Consider the following 21,674-nt stretch of genomic DNA (forward strand, 5'->3'; position numbering starts at 1 on the left):
TTGCTGAAATGTATGTTTTGGTCTTGTACATTTGGGTTTTTTTTGTTGGATATTGTCGTTGGTTCTGAAATAAGATCGTCTGATACGAAATTAGAAGATTGTCAAAATAACTGTTATCCTGTTAATGATTTATCAAATCAATTTATATTGGGGTTTTTTAATTTAGGTTTTGGATTTTACTCAGTAATAGTAACAGATTCTCAACACTCCTGTTTTTTCCTCTGATTTTGAGATATCTTCTTCCCAGCCTCACTCCGAGCCTCAGCCCTAGCGCTGCTACAGCTCTTCAGTGGCTAACAGGACAGTGCAGAAGATTTGTCTGTAAGACAGTGAAATTCCAGTATGTATCAGAGGACCCACATATCCTCTGAAGTCTCATGCCTTCTGGATTGCTGAGTTGATTGTTACTCTAAAAACATACTAAAAAGCTAAGAAACTGCTAGGACTTATTCCAGGAAATTAAAATGTTAATGTAGAGCAGAGCAAGTTATGTAGTTGTTCCTTCTAAAAAACCTAATAACAAGGAGGCAGGGAGATTATTTGGGTTTTTTTGTTAGCTTACCTGGTGGCTGTTCATACGTTGGTCAAATTATTTCTGAGATACTTGCTTAACTCAGAAAAAGGCTGCTGTTGTGATTTCTGTTAGTCTGTGAAAAGTGCTTTGCTTTATCCTATGGCTTGCTGTCCAAAAGGTTCACGTTTGTATATGCTGATGTTTGTTCAGGGGTTGTAGGAGCTATTTAGAATACAGTGAAGCACAAGTATTTTTTGTAAAATGCAGCATTGACTATGCAATGGGTAACAGCATGGCTTACGAACTCATGATTTCCTATTAGTACAGTTAGGGCAGATGTAACTCTCAGCTGAATTCTGTTAGAATGTCATCATACATTTATTTCTATAGTAACAAGTAAAATGTGATATTTCTTAAGTGCTCCCCACCAATGACTTTCTAAAGTAAGTAAATGCCTGTAAATTCAGTTAATAAACAATGTATATCATTTTGCATAAAAGGATTTAGAATTGAGCAAAGTCTAAAAATATAACTTTTGTTTTGTTTTAATAGTCTGAAAAACTTGGCTTCTTTATAAGCAAGGCAGCTGCTCACACTTTCAAGGAGAGCTGGAAAATATAAGGGACTGCTTCCTACAAGATAATCGTTATTGAAGGAGGAGAATGTTAAGGTGGTACAAAAGCTAATTTCAAAGTCAGATAACTTCCATCTTCTCCATTCTAAGAGTTACCTTTAGTGCCTGAAATTCCCAAAATTAAAAAGAACCACACCCCAATCAAACCCACTTTAGGAGCTTTCCCAGATGGCATAGTTAATAATAAGCATTGACAACTTGAATTACAGGTCAGTTTCTAATCTCTGCTCAAGTCTGTCTTGCTAGGCAGCCACACCAGTCATCATTCATGCATGTAAGTGCAAGAATAAAGACTGCAGTCTGGTATGATATTAAGTGATTTGCCCCCTCCCCCTTGCATGTCATATGAAATACCTTAAAAAGAACAGCTGAATAAGCTCTCCAGTCTGTTTCTGGTTTTAATGGCCTCAAGCATTGGAAGCCATGAGTAAAACCTTTAAGTCATGAGATCTTTGATAATTAATTTTAGAGTTGTTTAAAATAGTTTGAGCTTTGCATCACTGAGGTTTCATTTCTTTCAAGTGGCCTTCTGTAATATAAGGGATAGAAATCCTTAGCAGAAAACAAAGCCCCTAGTAATCACAGGTTTCTCTTTGGAGCTTATGAGCCCCTATGAAACATTTTCAATAGCGTGGCTGTCAAGGTAGAATTGTAAGAACTGCAGAATGGCTGAGGATGGAAGGGACCTCTGGAGGTCAACTGGTCCAATGTCCCTGCTTAAGCAGGGGCACCCAGACGGGGTTGCTCAGGACCATGTCCAGGCAGATTTTAAATATCTCCAGGGACGGGGACTGCACAACAACATACTTTGAATTATTGGAAGTTACTGACCCACACCTCTGAATCTGAACTCCTCCCACTGTGTCCTGGTTATAATCAAGTTTGTGACTGGCACTTAGTGTTCTTTTAAGAGGTTTGTTTTTCATGATGTGCAGAAACATTTTGTTTAGTTGTTTGGGTTTTTTAAGAAATATTTTTATCAGTTTCTTAACCAATATCTAACAACATCCAACGCAGAACAATGCCAGATTCTAGGTGGCCCTTCACGCTGAGACAGAGGAATGTCTCATTAGGGTCTGTAGCTAACTACAGTTCTGTAATCTTTGAAATTCAAAGGTTAGGTGCAAGTATATATTGCTTATGTGAGCACTGTGGTAGATAGTTGAGACAGGAAGTATACATCACTCTCAGTATATGTAAAAGAATATAAATGAACACCTGCAATTCAGCTAAAGAAAATAAACTCACAAAGTACTTCTACTTTCATGTGATATGACTTAGGGATGAATCATGTCTGTTTTACTTGTAGTCTTGGTTAATTTCACTGGAAAAGGATATTGGGGGGAAAAAGGAATGTTGGTTTTGGTTTTTTATTTGTTTGTTTGGGCTTTTTTGTTTTCTAAAGTTGGTGTGCCCATTAATGAAGAGAATTTGGAGTGTGAAAGTAAGTCCTTAAAGTCAGCTGGAAAGTCTATTATGTAGCCATGGTGAGAGCAAGTGATTAATACTTTGCTTTGAGGGTCTTTTGTAACCTTTTAAGTTAGTTTATGTAGTGAAATGGATAGTGAAAACTGAGGCAGTGATTTACTCTAATCTGCTCACCCTGCCTTTACTAGTTCCTGTCAAGGAGATGTGGCTAGAAAATGGTCTTTAGGTATTTGAACAGAACTTTGTGGGCATTTGTGAAATACAGGCAATAAAACAGATAGAGACTGGTCTAGTTAACCAAGCTCTTCCTCACCTGCCTTCTTTTTAAATATGGACACATAATAATCCCCTTTTGAAAAGGGCAGAGCAGAAGTTCTCTGTCCCTACCTGGCACGGTGTTGGGCATGCTGGAGTCAGCTTCTACTTTTGATATTTTTTTCTGCCAGCTTTCTGCTTTTCCCTGTGTAGTTTGGCAAAAAATGCTTTAAGAGAAGGGAGTGTGATTGTATATTTAATCTACTGTTATTTACTGATTATCTAGGGAAGATAACTATAAATGCTAGCCTCTCTGTCTTTTTTGGCATTGATAACCCCTCTTGAGATCCCTCCTTTCAGTGAAGATAAATCTTTTGTTTTTTCCTTTTTTAAATGCTTTCCTGCTATTCTGCAACTGAACAGTCTTTGGTTAGACTAAAAACCCCTATTACAGGTACAAATATTGTTGATTTTTGTCCATGCAGTCTGCCAGGCTTTCTCCAGACATAGAATTATTCCCCAAATCACTGATATGGCTCTCCAGTAGAAGAGTTCTCAATTTCCTGGTCTTCATACCAACATGGATGAAAACAGTATGCCATTTCCCCCTCCATCTTTCTTTATGAACAAACAGAACAGATTATAGCCTATCATTTCTATTTCTGAAGCTTAAGAAGTGGTTTTCTAACTGTAGTGTGCTTAACCAATTAAAAGTTCTGTGAGAATCATCCACATCATGAAACAGATTCTTTCTGCTTTTGACTCCAGAGGATCCCAGTCTGCTTTGCTTGTTCCTTTTGCAGCCCACTGCTTTCCAACCCTTTCTTTATTGCACAGCCCCACAGCTGTAGTCTTCTAAAAAGATGTAGGTTTATTTAGTCTGGAAAAGGCTGAGGGGGACCTAATTGTAGTCTTCTACTACCTGAAGAGGATCACAAAAGACAGAGCCACTTCTTTTCAGAGGGGCCAAGAGATCCATAATCATGAATTTTTAGCAGGAGAAATTCCAGTTGGGTGTAAGGGGAAATTCTAGAGGGAGTTAAATACTGGGACATGGGAAGATAAAGTGGAATCTTCATCCATGGAGACTTTTACAATTTGACTGAACAAGGCCTTGAGCAAGCCGATAGTACTCCAGAGCAGTCCTTTGCATGAGCAGGAGGTTGGAGTAGGTGACCTCCAGAGACTTCTTCCAATCCAAACGTTCCTGTGGTTCTGTGCTGGTTGATCTTGGTGATTCTTAATCTCCACTGTGTAGTTAGCTCTGACCAGCTAAGTGCTGCCTGTTTGTTTAAAACGTAACCAGTTCATCTTTAAAATCCATGTGCGTGTGTGCGCGCACACACTCTTCCCTGTTCACTCTGTACAATTCCTCTTTTCCATGTACTTGGATGGCACAGATGTCTTCAGTGTCAGCTCAGGTGACTTGTGTGCTGACACGTATAGTCTTAAAGAGCGGAATCAACTCTGCCAGACCATGGGCTTGGCTTTCCTGTATGTTCCAAAAAATGTGGGAGCAGGGAAGGGAAGGGCTACTTCCTTCCATTTTTTATTCCCCACCTCCCCCTTTGGCACCTCATCTCTACTTGAAACGTGAAGTGAATCTGAAGGATTCTGCTGTTCCCTAGAGCACGTCATTATCCGTTTGAAGGAACCTAACAGGTGAAGCTAATATATAAGGAGCATTTCTTTTTCTCCAACTCTCTCAAATGCACACAGTTGTGGATGTTTGTACTCAACAGAACCAGTGTGAAATTTAGTCACAGCCACAGCATGTGTTCCAATTTTCCAGGGAAACTTTCTCCCAGCTGTGGGTTAACCCTTTCTCCACTCTTCTTTCTGCCTCTCCAGCATTTTGGGAAATTTCAGTGAGCAGTTTCTGTGACCAAGGAAGCCTTCAGAGCTCTAAGAAGAATTAGTTCTCAATGGTCATATTGGGGAAGGGAGTAAGATTAAGTAAGGGTGGGTGTTGATCGGGTGTACGTAAGAGATTATTTTTTTGTTTATTTCTCTAAAACAATTGAGACACTTGTATTTTTGTACACTTGTTATACAATCCCTGCACCCCTCCATTTTTTTCCCTACACCAGTGACAAGTCTAAACTGAAGTTAAACTGCTGCCGCTAGTCTGTAGGTGCAGCTTAACCTACTGTGAGCGCTGCCATACTGTTGCAAAGGTGGTTGGTTGGTTTGTTTGTTTGTTTTTTGAAGCAGACTGTTGTGCTAAGAGTGAGGCCTTCTTTTCCTCTTTTGTGGAAGGGATTTTTTGTAGGCATATTCTTGTTTTGGTTTTGCAGTCACTTGTTAAGAGACCTATTATAATGAGGATTAAATGTGTTTGACTTTATTTCTGCACAAGAAAAGCATGTCTTGAATTGTATTTTTGAGTTATCAGAGCATCCTTACGTAAAAGAAGGAAGCTTCCCATCAGTGTGCTGATATAAAACGAACCTGCTGACTTTCCTGTCAGAGGGAATGTATTTTTTTGTTTCTAGATTTAAAATCCTAATGTTACTGTGGTAAACAACCCGAGTTTATAATGTCTAGTAACAAAGTGATTCCAAATCATACAACAGTGAGTCATATTTTACACCATTCTTTGAAAGAGCATTGTCACCAATGTGGAAAATAATGCATGCTTAGCACTGCCCGTAGTAATCATCGTGAGGCAGAGGGTCAGCAAGATACTCAGTTGTAGGGGGGACGTGGTACTTTCTTGCACACTGTCTTCAGCTGCTCTTTCCCTTTGACCATATTAAATTATGTTGTGGCTTCCTTTGCCTGCTGCGGCTCTTTTCACTCATTTCTCTATTTGGATTCTTTTTGTACTGTGATTCAGTCCTTCACAGAGCAGGAAAATGACATCTTCAGAGTGCCTGCTGCCAGATCACAGCACTTTCAATTGGAAACTTAAAAGTTGAAGCAGGTGCTGGAAACTCTATTCTCCCTTTGCTCTGATTCATTGAGTGCCAGCCTTCAGCTGAGGAATGGGGAGGGGAGGAGAATTGATTTTGTGACTAAAATCTTGGACTGATTAATATTTGCAGTGCTTCAAACAGTATTGTGAAGACTCCATAAATTAATTCTGAACTTAGTGGAGCTTGAAGTGGTTGCAGTGTGACTGGGGGAATTGTTCTAGAGATGAAGTTGTGACTCAGGACCAAGGTGCTGTTTGTTTGATGACCTTAATATCTGCAGCAAATTACAGATCTTTTTAAGGGAAGACAGGAGCAGCATGCTGTATTTCTGCTAGCTTTCCCCAAATTTGGTAAACTGTGGGGGTTTTTGGTTTGGTTTGGTTGGGGTTTTTTTTGGGTTTTTTTTTGGTTTTTGTTTTTTTTTTTTTTTTGTTCAGTCACAGCCTCAGTCTGCAGTTTCTGTTTAGAAGAGTGATTTAGAAAATCATGAATGTTTTCTAGGGATAATTCTGGAATGAGCTCCTGCTTAACTGTTGCTGCTACTAACCTGTAGAAGATCTGGGAAGGGAAACTCTTCACTTGGTGAATGTTAGAGTGGCTACATTCATAATGTACAATGTCAGAGGATTTCTTTGTTTCTGGTAAGCAGAAGTCAGAATTGGAATAATTTAGGTAGGAAGAGACCTCTGGAGGTCATATGCTTCAATCCCCTGCTGAAAGCAGGACCAGCTTGGAAGTGAGATTGTGTTCAGGGTTACAGCCAGCCAAATTCCATATATCTCCAGGGATGGAGCTCCCACAACTTCTCTGGGCAAACTGTTCTGGTGTTTGACCACCCTTCTTTAGAAAATGTCTTTCACAATATCTAATTGGCATTTCGCTTGTTGCAGCTTGTGTCCACTGCATCTCATATTCTTCTGCATTCTTCCACTGCTTTATTCCTATTAGAAGAGACTTTCACTAAAAGCATAAGGTAATACGAGAATGAAGAGACATTCCGGCATGTTTGGGCTAGATTAGACACTTTTTCATGTGCTGTTTGGAAGAAAAGGCACAATCAGTGCTGCTGCTGTGGGCTTTTTCAAGGGCTAGTGTTGATTCAAATATGGCCCTGTAAGCTCTGGGCTTTCTTGACCTGTAGCGTGTAACAACAGGAACAGTTGTGGTGTAACAGCAAGCACTGAGTCTTGAATAAGATTATCAGTTGAATTTGGATGTTTGGTTCCAAACCTTGATCTGGAAATCGCATGAGTCTTTGAGTGCAGGGCATTTATTTCTCTGGTTTATCACTCAGCATTGACAGGTGGAAGCAGTGTTAGGAGGAGAAAACCCCACTGCTGATTAAGGGGCGTCTGAGGAATGATTTTTGTAATGCTGAATGGGCATGAGAGATTAAAGTATTTTGAAAGGTTTATCTTCAGACAGTGCTTAGTTATTAGCCTTAGCTTTTTGGAAACCTAATTGAGACATTACAGACCAAACCCTTTCTTCATAGAAGCCTTATATTCTCATGTCTCAATAGTCTGGACCAGGACTTATGTGTAGGTGTTTCAGAGCAAATAGTAGCTCCTGCATCATTTCCTCTTGTTATTGGAGAGCAGTGAAAGAGTTAAAGTGAAACATCAGTTTTTTGGTTTTTTTTTTAACCACGCTTAACAGGAATAACTTTTGCGTCTGCTCATCACTGATCCTCTTGTCTGTTGCTTCTTTTTTCTTTTTTTTTTTTTTGTTAAAAACATTCTTTTTAATTCAGTGTGATAAAACATCCGTTATTTGTAAGTTGATTGAGCATAAAGTATTTCATTATAAAATGGTCATCCATCACTGGAGGCTGGGGGCTGCAAAAAACATTAACTGTGCACTTTTGGCTGGAATGCAGCTTCTCCAGAATAATGCAGCTTCTGTGTAAAGTATGCAGCATAAAAAAATTGACTGTTCAGGAAAACAGGTGCTCGCCTTGCTCTCCCAGAGCTTTGGGATTTCATCCCAAGTTTTTGGAAAGGCCCTCGAAGTCCGTTACCTAGAATCACTTTCTGGTTTTAAGCACTGCCTCTAAGCTGAACAAACTGCATCAAGTGGTTTTATTCTGACAAGGCTGTGAGAATTTACTAGCTGTTTAACTGCTGCTTTTTTAGAAAATGATGTATGTATTCTTCCCCTCATTCATTAGCTCATCTGAAAGTGAGGTTGCTTTTTTTTTTTTTATTTTTATAAAGTTTCTTAACACTGACACCCCAGAAGTGAGTGGCCAAGCATTGCCTAGTTGTTTCTAGCTGTGACTCCACTATGTCCCTGTTAATTTCCTTGATACTTCACAAACTGAACTGCTGGTTTTCTATGTGATAGATTATAAAGATTATTTTGATCTTAGTTTGTGTTACACAGTGCTTGTCATATTTCCCTAACTTAAATGTGAACTTGAAAAAGAGCTTCCTTCACCAAGAGTCTTAGTTAACTTTTGGTTTTGGGGAAACATGGGATGCTAGGGCAGGAAGCCTTTATTTGATTGCTTTTACTGTAAGCTGCGTTTTTGAGATTATTTCCAGGTAATCTAATGGCATGGCACTTTAAAAAGCCAAATGTGTCCCCTTTAAATTGAATTTTCAGGAATTGAAGCAGAGATGAAGTGACTTGCCCAAGAGCATGAAGGGGAAACAAGTGGCAGAGGCTGAGAACAGACTGATTTATCTATCTGTGATCAAGGACCTTGCTACTGTCTGATGCTCACTTTATTTGCATATGTGCTTATGTCCTGTCAGAGCAAATTCTTGAAAATCAAAAGGAAATTCTTCTGTCTTTGCCTTTTCACCAAGTCTTGGGAACAAACACTGTTGAAGTATAATGGTTCCACCCCAGAGGTCACGGCAGTAGAAAGGCTAGGCGTGAGAGGTTAAAGCAGAGTTGTGTCCACTGACCTGTTCAGTGTGTGTTGTGTATTTCAGTTGGAGAGCTGGGCTGCGTAGTGCCCTAAGGGAAGGAGAGAGGGACTGAAGAAGCCTATGTAAGTGTGTGAACTGGGGGCTGGCTTGAACAAACAGCCCTGTTTATCTGTGTGAGTTGAAGTTTTGTGCTGTGCTGTCGCTTTTAGACCACTCTTGCTGGACAGCATGCAGTCAGTCATGGCCTTCATAAAGTTAGGACGGGATCACTCATCTGAGCTTCGGAAGCTCTCTAGTGTTTTTTTCTGTCATGGACATGTACCAGATCAAAAACATTAGCAACAGACTAAAATAGATCTATGTGGCACTTTCTTAGCGACTGTAAGCAGTATTCTCATTCTAAGGTATAGTGCTAGTGCCCTGTGTACCAAGGAGTCACTTGTACTCCTTATACAAGCCTGCTGCTCGGGATACTGGTTATGTGTCATATCTTAAATGACCCCTTCAGAGAAGCTGATGCAACAGGGAGCAGTACCATGGCAAGCCATACTGTACTTGAATATTTATGTGGTGTTTGCAGTCTTCCCAGGAGAGATATGAGCTGTCAGTATACACACGGTCTGTTTCTGCCCTGAAAAACTTTGTCTAAATTGAGAATGTTAAGGATGTGAGCAGAAAAAATTTGTCCTGGATTCCAAGTGATCATTGGCCAAAGGTGTTGCAGAGGGAGCTTTGACAGTCCGGTGCTTCAGAGTGTCATGTTGCCTCATGGAAATAGTTGCATTCATAGGCCACCTGTACTTGTGTGCATTCTAAAATAGTAGTGTACGTAGGATTTGCAGCATTGTTTAGACCTCCTGATGGAAATTGCGTCAAAATCCTGGATAAGTTTATAGAACTGGGAAGAACACAATGTGAAATCTGAAAATCCTAAAATTCTTTAATTTCTGTCACATCAGCTTCTTCAGACAGTGCAAGTGGAACAAAATCAATAGTATTTAACTGTATAGGCTGTAAGAAAAAAGTGTTCTTGGCAAGTTTTCTTGACTAAAACAATCCTAGCTTTGGTTTAAGAATGCTAATTATGAATGTTGCCAACAAGGATCGTCTCTTGCTGGGCAGCTAGTTCAGGGGGAATCCCAAATGGTACCAAAGTCTTCCTGCTTAGAAGAAGAAACATTCCAAACTACCTGTACCTTTTTTCTGATGAAGGAATATAATTCCCTTTTAACCAAGTATACAGATTCTCTCAGTCTGGAGAAGCAGGCAGAGTAGGAATCAAAAAATACTTTTCCGCCTCTCATCTGTTAATAAACTTTGCTCTTTCCTTTGCAATGGTGCTTTGACCCTAGTAATTAATGGGGTTTGTTAATGGAGACTGAATCACTATCTTCATAATCAGATATGGTGAAGTATAAAGCTTAGGCTCCCAACTAGTAGGGAAAGTAACTGTTTGTATATTACTCTGTCCACGCTGCAATAAGGGCAACTAACTTTTTATGAATGTGTGGTATCCTTCATTTCTTCACAGAGATTTCTAGGTCATTTTGATTCTTCACAGGCATTTGATTGTTTTACAACTGATGCATGACATTCCAGGACACATGGAAAAAAAAAGTATTTAATGGAGTGGGTGACTGATGTAATATTGATGCCCATCTTCACATACATCCTACTTGGTGGTTACTGAAGTTGAATTGCATTCACAGATCTCTTCAGTTGCAAAAACTGTAAATGAGTGTTAAATCTTGGGTTTCTGCTTCCCTTCATGTACCATCAGCACCTTATATCAGTAGATCACTCTAGCCCATGGCAATATGCAGGAATTAATTTATTTCCCCAGTTTATTCTCAAGAACATAATATTCTCTTGTTTCCATCATTTTAGGAATTGAGCTGCCTTTTAATGGAGGCGGTCTGAATTTCTGCTTGTGTGTACGTATGCGGATAACTGATCCCTTCAATTATTGCTGTGGGGGGGAAAAAACAGTTGCTTAATGTTTTTATTGTTGCAATGTCTTAAGGCAATGGTTGGATTGATTGCCACCAGGCCAGTGCTTTCTCCCTTTTGCTTCTGTTCTTTTTCCACTCCTATAGGTTTGAAAGCAATATTCCCACGATGTTTGACACCCAGCTCTCCCTGAGGCTCCCATTTTGCATCTGTGATAACTTAGTGTGTTGGTTCTTTAGCTCTGGGCAATTGTGTTTTGCCATTAGCACTTGTGAATTTTACTTTCTGGTAATAGCATGGCGAAGCACAACGTCTCCTAGATTTGTTCCTGTTGGATAGAAGAATTTGTGTAAATCATAACAGCAAGGTACATTAATCTTTTGAGAGATTTTTGTCATTAAAAGATTCTCTTTCCTCTTGGGCCAGGAGGCTTTTCTTCATTTCATTCTTTGGATTTTGTCTGTTCCACTGATGCTTTTTAGATTCTCTGGCAACACAAGAAATGTCTTGGCTTGTTTGGGATTTGTTGTTCTTCAATTTCCTTTTAATTTTTCCCCTTGGCAGTCATGGGCTTCCCTTGAGGAAGGGGTAAACAGAACAGGGTAACATCCAGACAGCTAATTGATGATAAAACTGTAATCTTTTTCTCCAGCCTCTTAGAAATAGTGAAGCTTTCATTTTCACAACATGGTGAATTTGCAATGAGAGCGCTGTTCATAGCGTGGTAGACACACAAAGCTGTGGAAAATTACTGTGCTTTAAAATACCAGGGAAGAAGTTTTAATTTCTCCTGGGCTTTTAAATTGCCTGCTTAGTTTGGGTCTGGTACTGTGCAAGACATATAAAATATCATAGTGAAGCAAGTCCAGTGACTGAATAGAGTTCTGTAGAGTGTCACAACCTAATTGCTCTTCCTTCGACATGTGCCAATTTCTTTTAGAGAGGAAAAAGAGTGCTTAAACTTGACATACATCAAACTTGTGCTGTCAGTAAGATGGACGGATCAGTCCATCCGCTGGACTTGGCAGTGTGCAATGCAATTCCCCATAGGTTTCATTTAGCCTAGTCGGCCTTGTTAGAGTGGCCATGCTCTCTTTCTCGTATTAGGAGGGAACCTTGGGAAACCTGGCCCTAATTCACAACAGCAGCAAGATCAATAACTATCAGCGTTTGGTCAAGGACAGATGAATTTGTCATGGGATGACTGCTTTTTGCTTCAGTTTAGTTTGGTTTAGTAATTTCATTTAGAGTAGAATGTCATTGGATCAGAGGAGTGCCCCCTGGGTTCTGAAGTTCAGAGATGGTGCAGGTTCATCACAAGAACTGGCTGTTGTCATGTGTGTGGTGATTTTCTGTAAGAAATCTTTCAAAACAATTTCAGCTGCATCTAAACAGAGGCAAAAGGTGACGTTTACCTGCATTTCACTCACCTCATTGTTATGGGATGTTTGGGGTTTTTTTTATGTTTGTTTTTTGGTTATGTTGTTTTGTTTTTAAAAAATAGATGTTAAACTTACAGTTACCTCTGAAACTCATTGTGATTTAGCTTACTGAAGGAGTTTTTCCTTGTAGGTTTATGGCAAGGTTGATTTCTCTTCCCTGGAAGTTGCTCAGAGCTTTGTCTTAAGAAACTTCCACCCATGGGGGGAAAAAAAAAAAAGAAGCAAACCTTCAGAAAGGGATAGGATCTCAAATCAGTTTTTGTAGAGCTATTGAGCAGTTCAGTTTTCTGGAGTAGGATTAAGTGCCATTACAATTGGCACTAACAATTTAGAGCTTGCATCTGTCTGAAAAAGCAACAAAACTAGTTGTGTATTTCAGAAACTATCAGAGGCTCAGGTCAGCTGTATTGCCCCATCTCCTTTCCCTGAGAGCAATCAGCCTCACTGTAACAGATCAGAATTTATTTAAGTAATTCTGAATTTGTGTATGTGGCTTTTCAGACCATGGGTCTTGATCTAATCTTCCTCTGGAATGTGCTAGCATAATCAGGTGTTTGCTCTAGTGCTCATCTTCTAGTGTGACATGTTTCTAGAAAACAAGGATGGATTAGCACTGAAATTATACTTAAAGGTAGTTGGGTATTACTGTTCACACTGGCAATAAACACACTTATGGGAGACCAATTTGGAAACAACAGGTTTTTACTATCTAGAGTTAATTGATTTGTTGCCTTTCATCAGAATAGTCATGGTCCCTTCAGAGGTATTCAGGTCACAGGGTGGGAGGAAATAGCAAGGTCTTCTCCTAGTGACCTTCAACCTTGCTATGCCAAATTACCCCTCAGTTCCCTTTAAGAACTATTCTTGTTTTGAAACAGAGCCTTTTGAATATAAACTCTAACTAATAGGTGTCAACCATAGCGCAGAAAAAAGTTTGTCAAGATGCAATTATTCCCAATTTTGCGGTCTCCTCAGTGCTAAGAAATAAGGGCAGAATTAAACAACTTTAACTTTTGAAATAAACTGCTATCCCAACAACTTAATTTTTTTCTGCACTCATCAATCTGTATGACTGGCATTAAAAGTTCAAGGAGAAGTGAGTAGTTGTGTCTGTATTTTAAGTCCATCTAGACAGAAAAATGAAAGCTTGCACTTTGTGTAGCTCCATGCTTCCTGTTGATGGCATTTTTTTTTCCTTGTGAATGAAGTGAGTACCTTCTACTTCTCATAATATCACTCTCTCTGGAACAGAATACTACAACTGGGTGAAAAGCGCTTGGAATAACAGTGGAGACACAGCTGGAGTTTTCACTGTAATTTTGGCTACAGATTTTCTGGCAGGTACCTGCTTATGAAAAAATGCCCAGGGATTTTTGATGGGCAGTCAGAACAGCTGAATTTTAAGCACGGCATCAGGTGAAATCCCAGATAACTAATGGCTAACACTGGTGGGACTGTCCGTGCTCCTGCTTTGCTGGTAGATGTAAATAATTCCTATAGGAGACAATATTTCAGTTGAGTTTATGCCGCCCTGACCAGAGAATATCAAGAGTCAAATGCTCAGTATGCATTCTGTCATCCTTCCCCAAAATAAAAATCTCAATTCTGAGGGGCGCTTGAGATCTTGGCACTACGGAACAATCATTTGTTAAAAGTCATGTTTAATGAAAGGGAGATAAACACATGAAGCTGGAGTGTGACAAATGAAAGCGTTTGTGCCATTGTAATGAAATTAGGCAAACAGAACAGGCTTGACAGCTCTGTGTTCCCCCTGTCAAACTGCATTTGTAATTCTAGCCTTGCATTCATGTGTGGCTGTGAATGGCACCGTTTCCCTCTTGATATGGTGGGCCTGGGCCCCTGAATGACCATTTTAATTCACAGGGAATTAGCTTTGAAGAGTATATTTTACAGGCACGCTGAAAAGGATAGCAGCTAATTCTCACTTCTCCTTCACTGGCTTGAATATCCTTAATTTTGGGCCTCCGTTTACTTCTATCATATGTAAAGCTTTTGGTAACACTTAGCATAGTGAAGTGTTGATTTCAGAGAAGCACAAAGCTTCCTTCCACACATCCCCACGGTGAGCTGTATGCTGTGTTGTGCAATCCCAGCAGCCTTTTAAAATAGCTTGCAGTATTTATGCGTTCTGGAAGCTGGGATATAGGCTCCTGGCTCCTCACCTTTTCCCTAGCTGTCAGAATCCAGTTCTCCTCATCTATTAAGAGCTTAGATTGGGAGAAGACAATGATATTTTGGGGAACCTGTGGGGAATGTTAGGTGGCTACTCTTTTTAATGACCTTTTATTTATCAAGTTTAGTGGAAGTTGCCATCATTTTCAGGAAGTAAGACTAGAGATTTAGCTGATCACATTTAGCTGCAAGGTCAGACTGAGTAGCAATCTGTTGTCATTTCAGATAAGAAAATCTCTAGAAACGTGCTACACATCGCACCATGTTGCAAGGGCTGGTCTAGACCTTGCAAGAAAAACAAGATCAAAACAACAGAACACCCTTCAGGGTAGAGGTGGCAGAGGATTCTTTTCACTTGAAGCCCTGACTTTGCCAGGACGGTGTAGAGGGGAACATACGTTCAGGAACAAATGAATGCGCATCATCTAGCTTAGCTTTTGTACGCTTGTTATCCTATATTCATTGGCCATAAGCGAACTGGAGTTAAATGTTGGACTAGGCTTCCTAGCTAGAAGAAGTCAGGGCATGTCTTTCATTGCAGGTGTACGGTGACATGTGTTCCAGTCAGTCTGGAGAACTTGGTTTTGGAGCGGTGAAGCATGCGCCGCCTCCGCTCATCAGCTGTAGAGCTGCTGAAATTGTAGTTTTGCCAATATGTAGGTATGCATGTAGGGTTCTGTGGCTGTTAGATAACTGGCTCTATGTGCAACAAATTGAAGCTCTGCAAACTTTTAGAGGAACAAGTTTCTGTAGTTCCACTTGCTGGATTTGTTAATCTCTAAATTAACCAACAGATAATCACAGGACTAACTCAAAGGGATTTCGCCTTTCTCTGTGATCCTGCGTTTTGATCTGGATGAGATTAGACCAGTACTTATTCCAGCAGTTAAGACTTAAGAATTTTTTTTGAAAATCTGAAGAGTATTGTTACTCAGTACTTCTAGGTGGTTTTAAAAAGCAAGTACAACTTTGTCCTTTTTCCTTGGAACTTTTCTTCTGTCTAACTTGCTGAGAGGCTGCAGGGACTTATCACCCTTGGGTGAAAAGACAAACTGTTTTGGTGTTTGATGGGTGAACTGAGAATAAAGTGCGTATAAAGTCACGTAGGCCAGAAAGGTAGTGTTTGCAGAAGGTGTTTTTGAGGGTGAGCCAGGAAGCACTTGCTGGTACCTCAGTCTTCTGTGCCATAAGCTCATTGAGCTCACAGGCAGGAGTCCTGAAGAGCTGGATTTCTGCTCTGTTACAGTGTTATCTTTGTCTTTTCTTCACCTTAAGAAGAAAAGAGAATGTTCATTCTACAGTTCAGTACGTAAGCAGGGAACGTAACAGCACATGCTTGAAGCATTGCTCTTGTCTGAGCTTGTCTGCATTGGAGAGGTGCGTGGGATACAACTGAGGCAGCCTTTCCGAAGGCTGGGCGTCACAGGCCAACAGCTGCTGCATCACAGGAGTCCAGGTCATGTGGGTTAGGTTGCAGTTGCCTGTCCTGGGGACAAATGATGTTGAAATAACTTGTCATAAACAATTTTTTCTCGTTCATTTACTCTGATTCGGAACGCATAGCCGATCCTGATAAGAGTCATTCAGGAGTGAAGAGTTGAACTGCCAGAGAAAGCAGCTTATGTGAGCGTTTTAGATCAGGAATGTGCCAACAGTGTGCTAACAATAAGAAACCTCTTCCGAGGGGGACCTGCTTCTGTACTTCAGGAGAAAGGGGACGCCAGAGGTCTGATGCAGCTTGTTTGCTGAAGTGCCAGAACGGCTGGGTGGGATTGCTGAAATGGGAGTTAGGTGCTTAAACATGAATTAGTTGTTTAAATATCTTTATAGACATGCGTGTCTAAGCGCAAATAATTCATAGGGGGAATGAAGGAAAGCATTGTGGTCTCAAACGAATTCCGTCCTCATATTAAAATTGCCAGCCTGAAGAGCTGGCTTTCTGATATGCTACTTGAGATATTCTTTCCCTTCTTCTCAATCTCCATGCACTGCTTTGGGCTAGCAGAGCATTTTTGGGTGTAGTGCTGGTGCTGGTCTCTGTTTACTTCCCTGAAATTTTATTGAAGGAACCTGTGTGAAAAGAATGGGAAGTGGTCCCCAAAGCAGCCCAAGCTCTTCATGTAAGACTATGTCATGTTTTAATATAATTTTCCCAAGCATTGAGTAGACTGAAAAGGAAGACTACTTGTAGGAATCCCTAGTGAAGATTTTGATCTCCTTGTGGGCGCTTGATCAGTTTTTTCTCTTGTAATGCCCTAGGCTGAGGTCATGCTTGCAGAGTTGGTGGGTTTTGGGGTGGGTTTTTTCGTTTGGATTTTTTTTTTTCCCCTCCAGAGTTGAAGGTAGTTACCTAAGCAGAGAACCATCCTGTGTTTTCTAGTTCAAACACTGAGAAATGTCTCTTGCTAGGAAATGCGCTTGGAGAAACATCTCTCAGCCATTCTCAAGTCTCTCACTGGTTATGGATTCCTTACTTGTAATGTCTGAACTTGAATCTGGCAGAGCAAGAACCAGAGAGTTGAAAAACCAGAGCTGCTTTTCTTGGAAAGCTTTTGTAAAAGTTCAAGTATGTACTTCCAAATGTTCAATATTTACTTTATACAGCTTTTGTTTTGGCAAAGGAATTATTCAAGTTATAATTGATTTTGCTGCCCTTTCGGAGGTTCTTCGATATTTTCAGGAGACCGTTGCTTTTACAGTTAGGTGCTGAGAGAGATCAAGGCTGTGTGTAGCGTCTCTCATGAAGTTTTAGCTTGCTGGGCAGAACAATTACCTTTAAAGACTATGGTCCTACCTTACTAAAGTATTGTGAAAAGAGCGTTATTCAGTTCCTACTCTTCTGTACCCTAGATTAAACTTGAGCTCTGGCAGTAAAAGCTAGCACGGAGTGCACCTTGCAGGTGTAGTAATTGATCTCAAAGGCCTGGCAGGTTGGTTTTGGACAGTGCCATGTTCAGTACACCAGGCTGTGAAAAGCTTTCAGGGGGAGAGCTTCTGAACTAACTTCACTGAGCTCAACAGGATTGAGTTAAATGAAAAGGATTGATCTTTGACTTACTAACTGTTTTGCCAAATTTTTACTTGGTTAAAAATTTCCAAGTAGCTTTAGTGCCACTTTCAGTTGTTGAACTGATATTTCAGCCAATGAGAGTAATCTGCTTTAAGACAGGGTATCGCAAGAATACCTACAGTATGAGTGTTTTTCTGTGCTGCCCATCTTGCTGTTGAAGCAAGCACTGCTACCGAGATTGAGTTCTGCTTTGAAAAGGGAGCTGGTGACCCCTGTGAGTCCTCAATGCCTGTAAATGCAGCTGGTAAGAAGAGCTCATTGTAATAATCAACACGGCACCAACTATCCAGTCTGAAACATTTTTGCAATGTACACAGTCAGTTTCAGAGATCTTAATGTAAAACGCTGTGTTACCATAAAAGCTGAAGTCTCTGAATTAAAGGGAAGTGTCCAGAGTTGCAGTGTAGTCAACAATATGTGCCTAAGTTAAATCATAATTATGACAAGCTGTTTTGGGATCTTCATGTAAGTTGGGAGTTTCAGTTGGACTGCAGGGGAATCTAATCTTTAAAAACATCAAGATTCACAACTTTAATTGAAAGGGAAAAAACCCAAAACTTCCTCCCACCCTTCTAAAGATAACAACTGTTTATTGTCTTGAAAATGAATTAATGGAGGCTGTGATATCCCGTGTATTCCTCTGCCAGTAAGTTTGTCTTCATCATTTCATTCCACTTGTGCAGCTGTGTATTTCTGCTGAAGTCCTGTTTTTCTTACTAATCAAGGTGCAGCTTTTCCATCCTGGGGCTTGCTGGATTGAAGGAGGCTGGAGGAATTGACAGGATTATGATGGATTGATTAGGTGTTGACTGTTCTATAGAAAGGATCAGTTTTGGGGAAGAAGAGTTTGAGTGTTGATCCCTAATAGTCTTACTATATTTAACGTTGTCCAAGTGCTTGTAACCAGACGAGTGCTCTATAAAGCACACTTAAATAAACATTGATGAAAGCATGTCTTATGATCCTCTGCATTTCCATGAGCTATTGAGGTGACACAATTGTAATGTCACACCAGGATATTATCTGACAAGTTGGGGGAGTTGTTCTTAAGCCAAAAAGATTGAATCATCACGTTCCTTTTAACCTCTCGCAAGTTAGTGGTGTTGGCCTGATTTGAACTGGTGACTGAAAGGGAAGAGACTGCATAATGATTCCCAAAGTTCCTTTTTTAATTGCAGTTTTGCTTTAGTTAACAGCAAAACCATTAGACTTTGATGTTGTTCTCTGTGGTCTTAAATATTAAAAACAAAAAAACCCCTGCATTATTCTTCCTCCTTTACTTCCTCACCATAATTTGTCATGATTATGTTAAAATGCTTTCTGATACCTGATAGGATTTTTACTTTGATACTTAAGGCTTTTCAACAGGAACTATGATAGAATGGAATTTTACTTATCTTAGAATCAGGAGGGTTTGGAATTTTTTTTTTTAAAGTAAAATAATTGGGTTATGTTGGTAGATAGAAAAATAGCAACTTGTCTAAGGATTCAGGAATTACAGGCTTTTTTCTCACCTGCCTCAAAGAAGCTCATATAACAGATAAGTGCAATATTGGATCATCAAGAACATAAATGCCAGTGTTCCTGTGACACTATTAGCCATTAGACCTGTTAACTTTTATTAGGAATAAAATAGACGTTTCAGCAAGTTGAGCCAAGTGTTTGTACTTAAATATTTCTGGTCTCAGGATTTATCCAAGTTACTTTTAATATACTCTTCTTTGCCAGTGTACTGTCTGTATTGTGGTCCTGTCTGTGTTGTGATCGCCTTCACCTGCTTTTTAATGCTTTTTATCCTAAATCCTCCTCAGGGTTCCCGATATGTTGATTCCTGTAGTTGTTTTTTTGGGGTGTTTTTTGGTTTTTTTTGTTTGGTTTGGGTTTTGGTGGTTCTTTTGGGGGGTGGGGTGGGTGCAGGTCACGTTCCTTAGTTCTGGCTATTCTTTTCTGTATTTCTTTTTCATTCCTAAAGCTTCCATTGATCATCTTGAAAAGTTTAGGAATCTCATTAGTTGTTCTTCCTCCAGCTCAGCAGCTTAGTGCATCTGCCTTCTTGTATTGCAACTTCAGAGAGGATACTTGCTGTCCAAAGCAGCAAGTAGAGAAGAGTCCCATTTTTTCTTCTTTACTTGAGAGGCTTATACAGATATTCTGAGAACAAAACAGAAGAGTTTTTAAATTTGTTTATCCTGTGGGTTTTTCCTGTCTTTGCCAAGCAAACTTCTAGTGTTGCAGAAATGCAACTTGTATTCAGGCAGAGAGCTCCGGGAGATCCAACTAACCTGGCTGTAGATTTGTACTATGCATGTGATTAGTATGAGGCTGTACATGTAGTAGGATGTTACAAAAGCGGCAAAAGGTGGGACAGGGTCTATATCATGCGATCACACAATTCCAGGACTACTAGGAAAATGCAGCTATATCTGCCAGTTAATTAAAGCATAAATTTAGGCAGTAGTGGCTCTGTGGCATTTACAGTGTTCTTGCAATAAGGTTTGTTTTAGAAGGCTCCAAAAGGCTATTTTGAAGATCTTAAGAAAGTGAACTTCAAAAACCATTTCTTTTAAAAATACGTATATGTGTGTGTATGTATATGCACACACATGTTTAAAAGCAACCCTGACCTTCCCACCACCCTTCTGAAACTAAGGTATTGCAGGCCTCTTTCCTCTGAGAATGACTTTACTGTAGATTCTTAAAGAGAAAGTGAATCATAATGAATCAAGTCTAATCTAATGTTTCTTTGAAATTATTTTTATTTTAACAGAGCTATCTGAAATTGAACCCAATGTCTTTCTTCGGCCTTTCCTGGAAGTAATCCGTTCTGAAGACACTACAGGCCCCATAACTGGATTGGCCCTCACCTCTGTGAATAAGTTCCTCTCATATGCACTAATAGGTATGTTATGTGGCTTCCTGGGATTTAACAAAATGCCAGCCAAATGCATTTCCTTCAGACATGTCTTTGGCCAGGATATGTTCTTGCAGTTGTAATGAGAAGATTGGGGAAATAAGAAAATAGTCATTAATGCTGGGGAAATAGGCATCTGCAGTTTCTTAATATCCTACTTGCTGGTCTTTCATGGTGCTACAGCAATGGCTGGAAATGGAGCCAAAGCTTCCAGTCTGCCCTGCCTGCTGCGTGTGCTTATGGCCCGCTGCTGGACTGTGGTGGTCACCAACTGCTTTTTAATGCAATCCAAGCAAAGGGGCCAGGGAGGGGAGAATACCAGCTTGGATTAAAATGTTGTAATAAACATCAACACAGTAAAATTTATTTAGTTTTGTGAACTAATATTTCTGCTCTAGAGTGAGTATGGTTTTTTTGCCCAGTCCCAGACCCTGTCCAGTAGTGTGCCAGTACTCTTCACTTGTCACAGTTGTCGTGGCAGAGACAGTTTAGCTGCTGCCCAGACTTTCAAATGTGCGCATTCCCTTTATATTTGTGAAAGACTAATAATGCGCATGTGGTCGGTTCCCATGGCTCAGCTGGCTTGTAGTAACTCATTAGCTGAGTTTCTGTCTGCCTTCACTGTGTCATCCTGTTGTTAGTGGTGCTTGATTTTTCTGTGTAAATTCTCTTAGTGCTTTCTGATCATACCTGTGTGAATCGCAAAACTTGTTATCTATGTTTTTTCATATGTAATCTGACTTGTAGAAAATTATTTTACCTAATTTCTATCCCCCCCAAGTTCAGATTTCTCAGTTCTTTTCCTCCTTTACATTGTAGGTGAATGCTGTTGAATTTCTGGCACTGTTGTCTTAAATATTTTTGTTCTTTGGAGTTAGCATGAGGGAAGATAGAGAAAGAAAGTACTTGAAGATCTGTGTAGATGTAGACCACTTTTGTGGGAAAGACCCAACATTAAAATGAGCAAAAATAGGGACATGTAGGAAATGGGTTTTTTTTAAGAGTTTGGTGGAAATTTAGCATGTTAAGACATCGATTAGTGGGCAGTGTTGGGTGTAATTAAGTGGCAGAAAATAACAGAAATGATGAATAAAATGTCACTTCGTAGGACAATAAAGAAATCTTAATAAATAAGCCTGTAAAACATGTCCCTCTGAAGGACTAAGCAAAATATGTTAGTTTCAACATCCTTCCTTCTATGCTTTTAAGGCCTGGGTGGGATCAGAACATCAGGCTGGTATCACATATCCAGGCAAATGTCTGCACAGGCAATTGGCTACAAATGCTTCATTCGAGGCAGAAACAGGAAAAATTAGTTAAGAATTTGTAGCCTTTCTCTGGCTACTTGTTGTTTAGAATATTAATTAGGTCACTCCGGCCAGGGCGTGTCCTTGTAACTGTTGGTGGGCATGTGTTTTTTTAGTTGATGGTGGAGAATACCTTCTGCGTGGCTTTTGTTGCGGAGCAGAACCTGTAATCT

At 40.0% G+C, this 21,674-nt stretch overlaps 1 protein-coding gene across 6 annotated transcripts in view; it reads left to right on the forward strand.

The window, feature by feature from the left end:
- The window catches only part of GBF1 (golgi brefeldin A resistant guanine nucleotide exchange factor 1), a 108,344-nt gene that overhangs the window by 42,374 nt on the left and 44,296 nt on the right, over nucleotides 1-21,674 (forward strand). For all 6 annotated transcript variants that reach the window (XM_054205810.1, XM_054205813.1, XM_054205811.1 and 3 more), the window contains one exon: nucleotides 20,051-20,182. In XM_054205810.1, coding sequence (XP_054061785.1) covers nucleotides 20,051-20,182 — 132 coding nt within the window. The remainder of the gene's footprint in view (nucleotides 1-20,050; nucleotides 20,183-21,674) is intronic.

The sequence above is a fragment of the Rissa tridactyla genome, chromosome 6, assembly GCF_028500815.1.
Source record: "Rissa tridactyla isolate bRisTri1 chromosome 6, bRisTri1.patW.cur.20221130, whole genome shotgun sequence".
NCBI classification, from domain to species: Eukaryota; Metazoa; Chordata; class Aves; order Charadriiformes; family Laridae; genus Rissa; species Rissa tridactyla.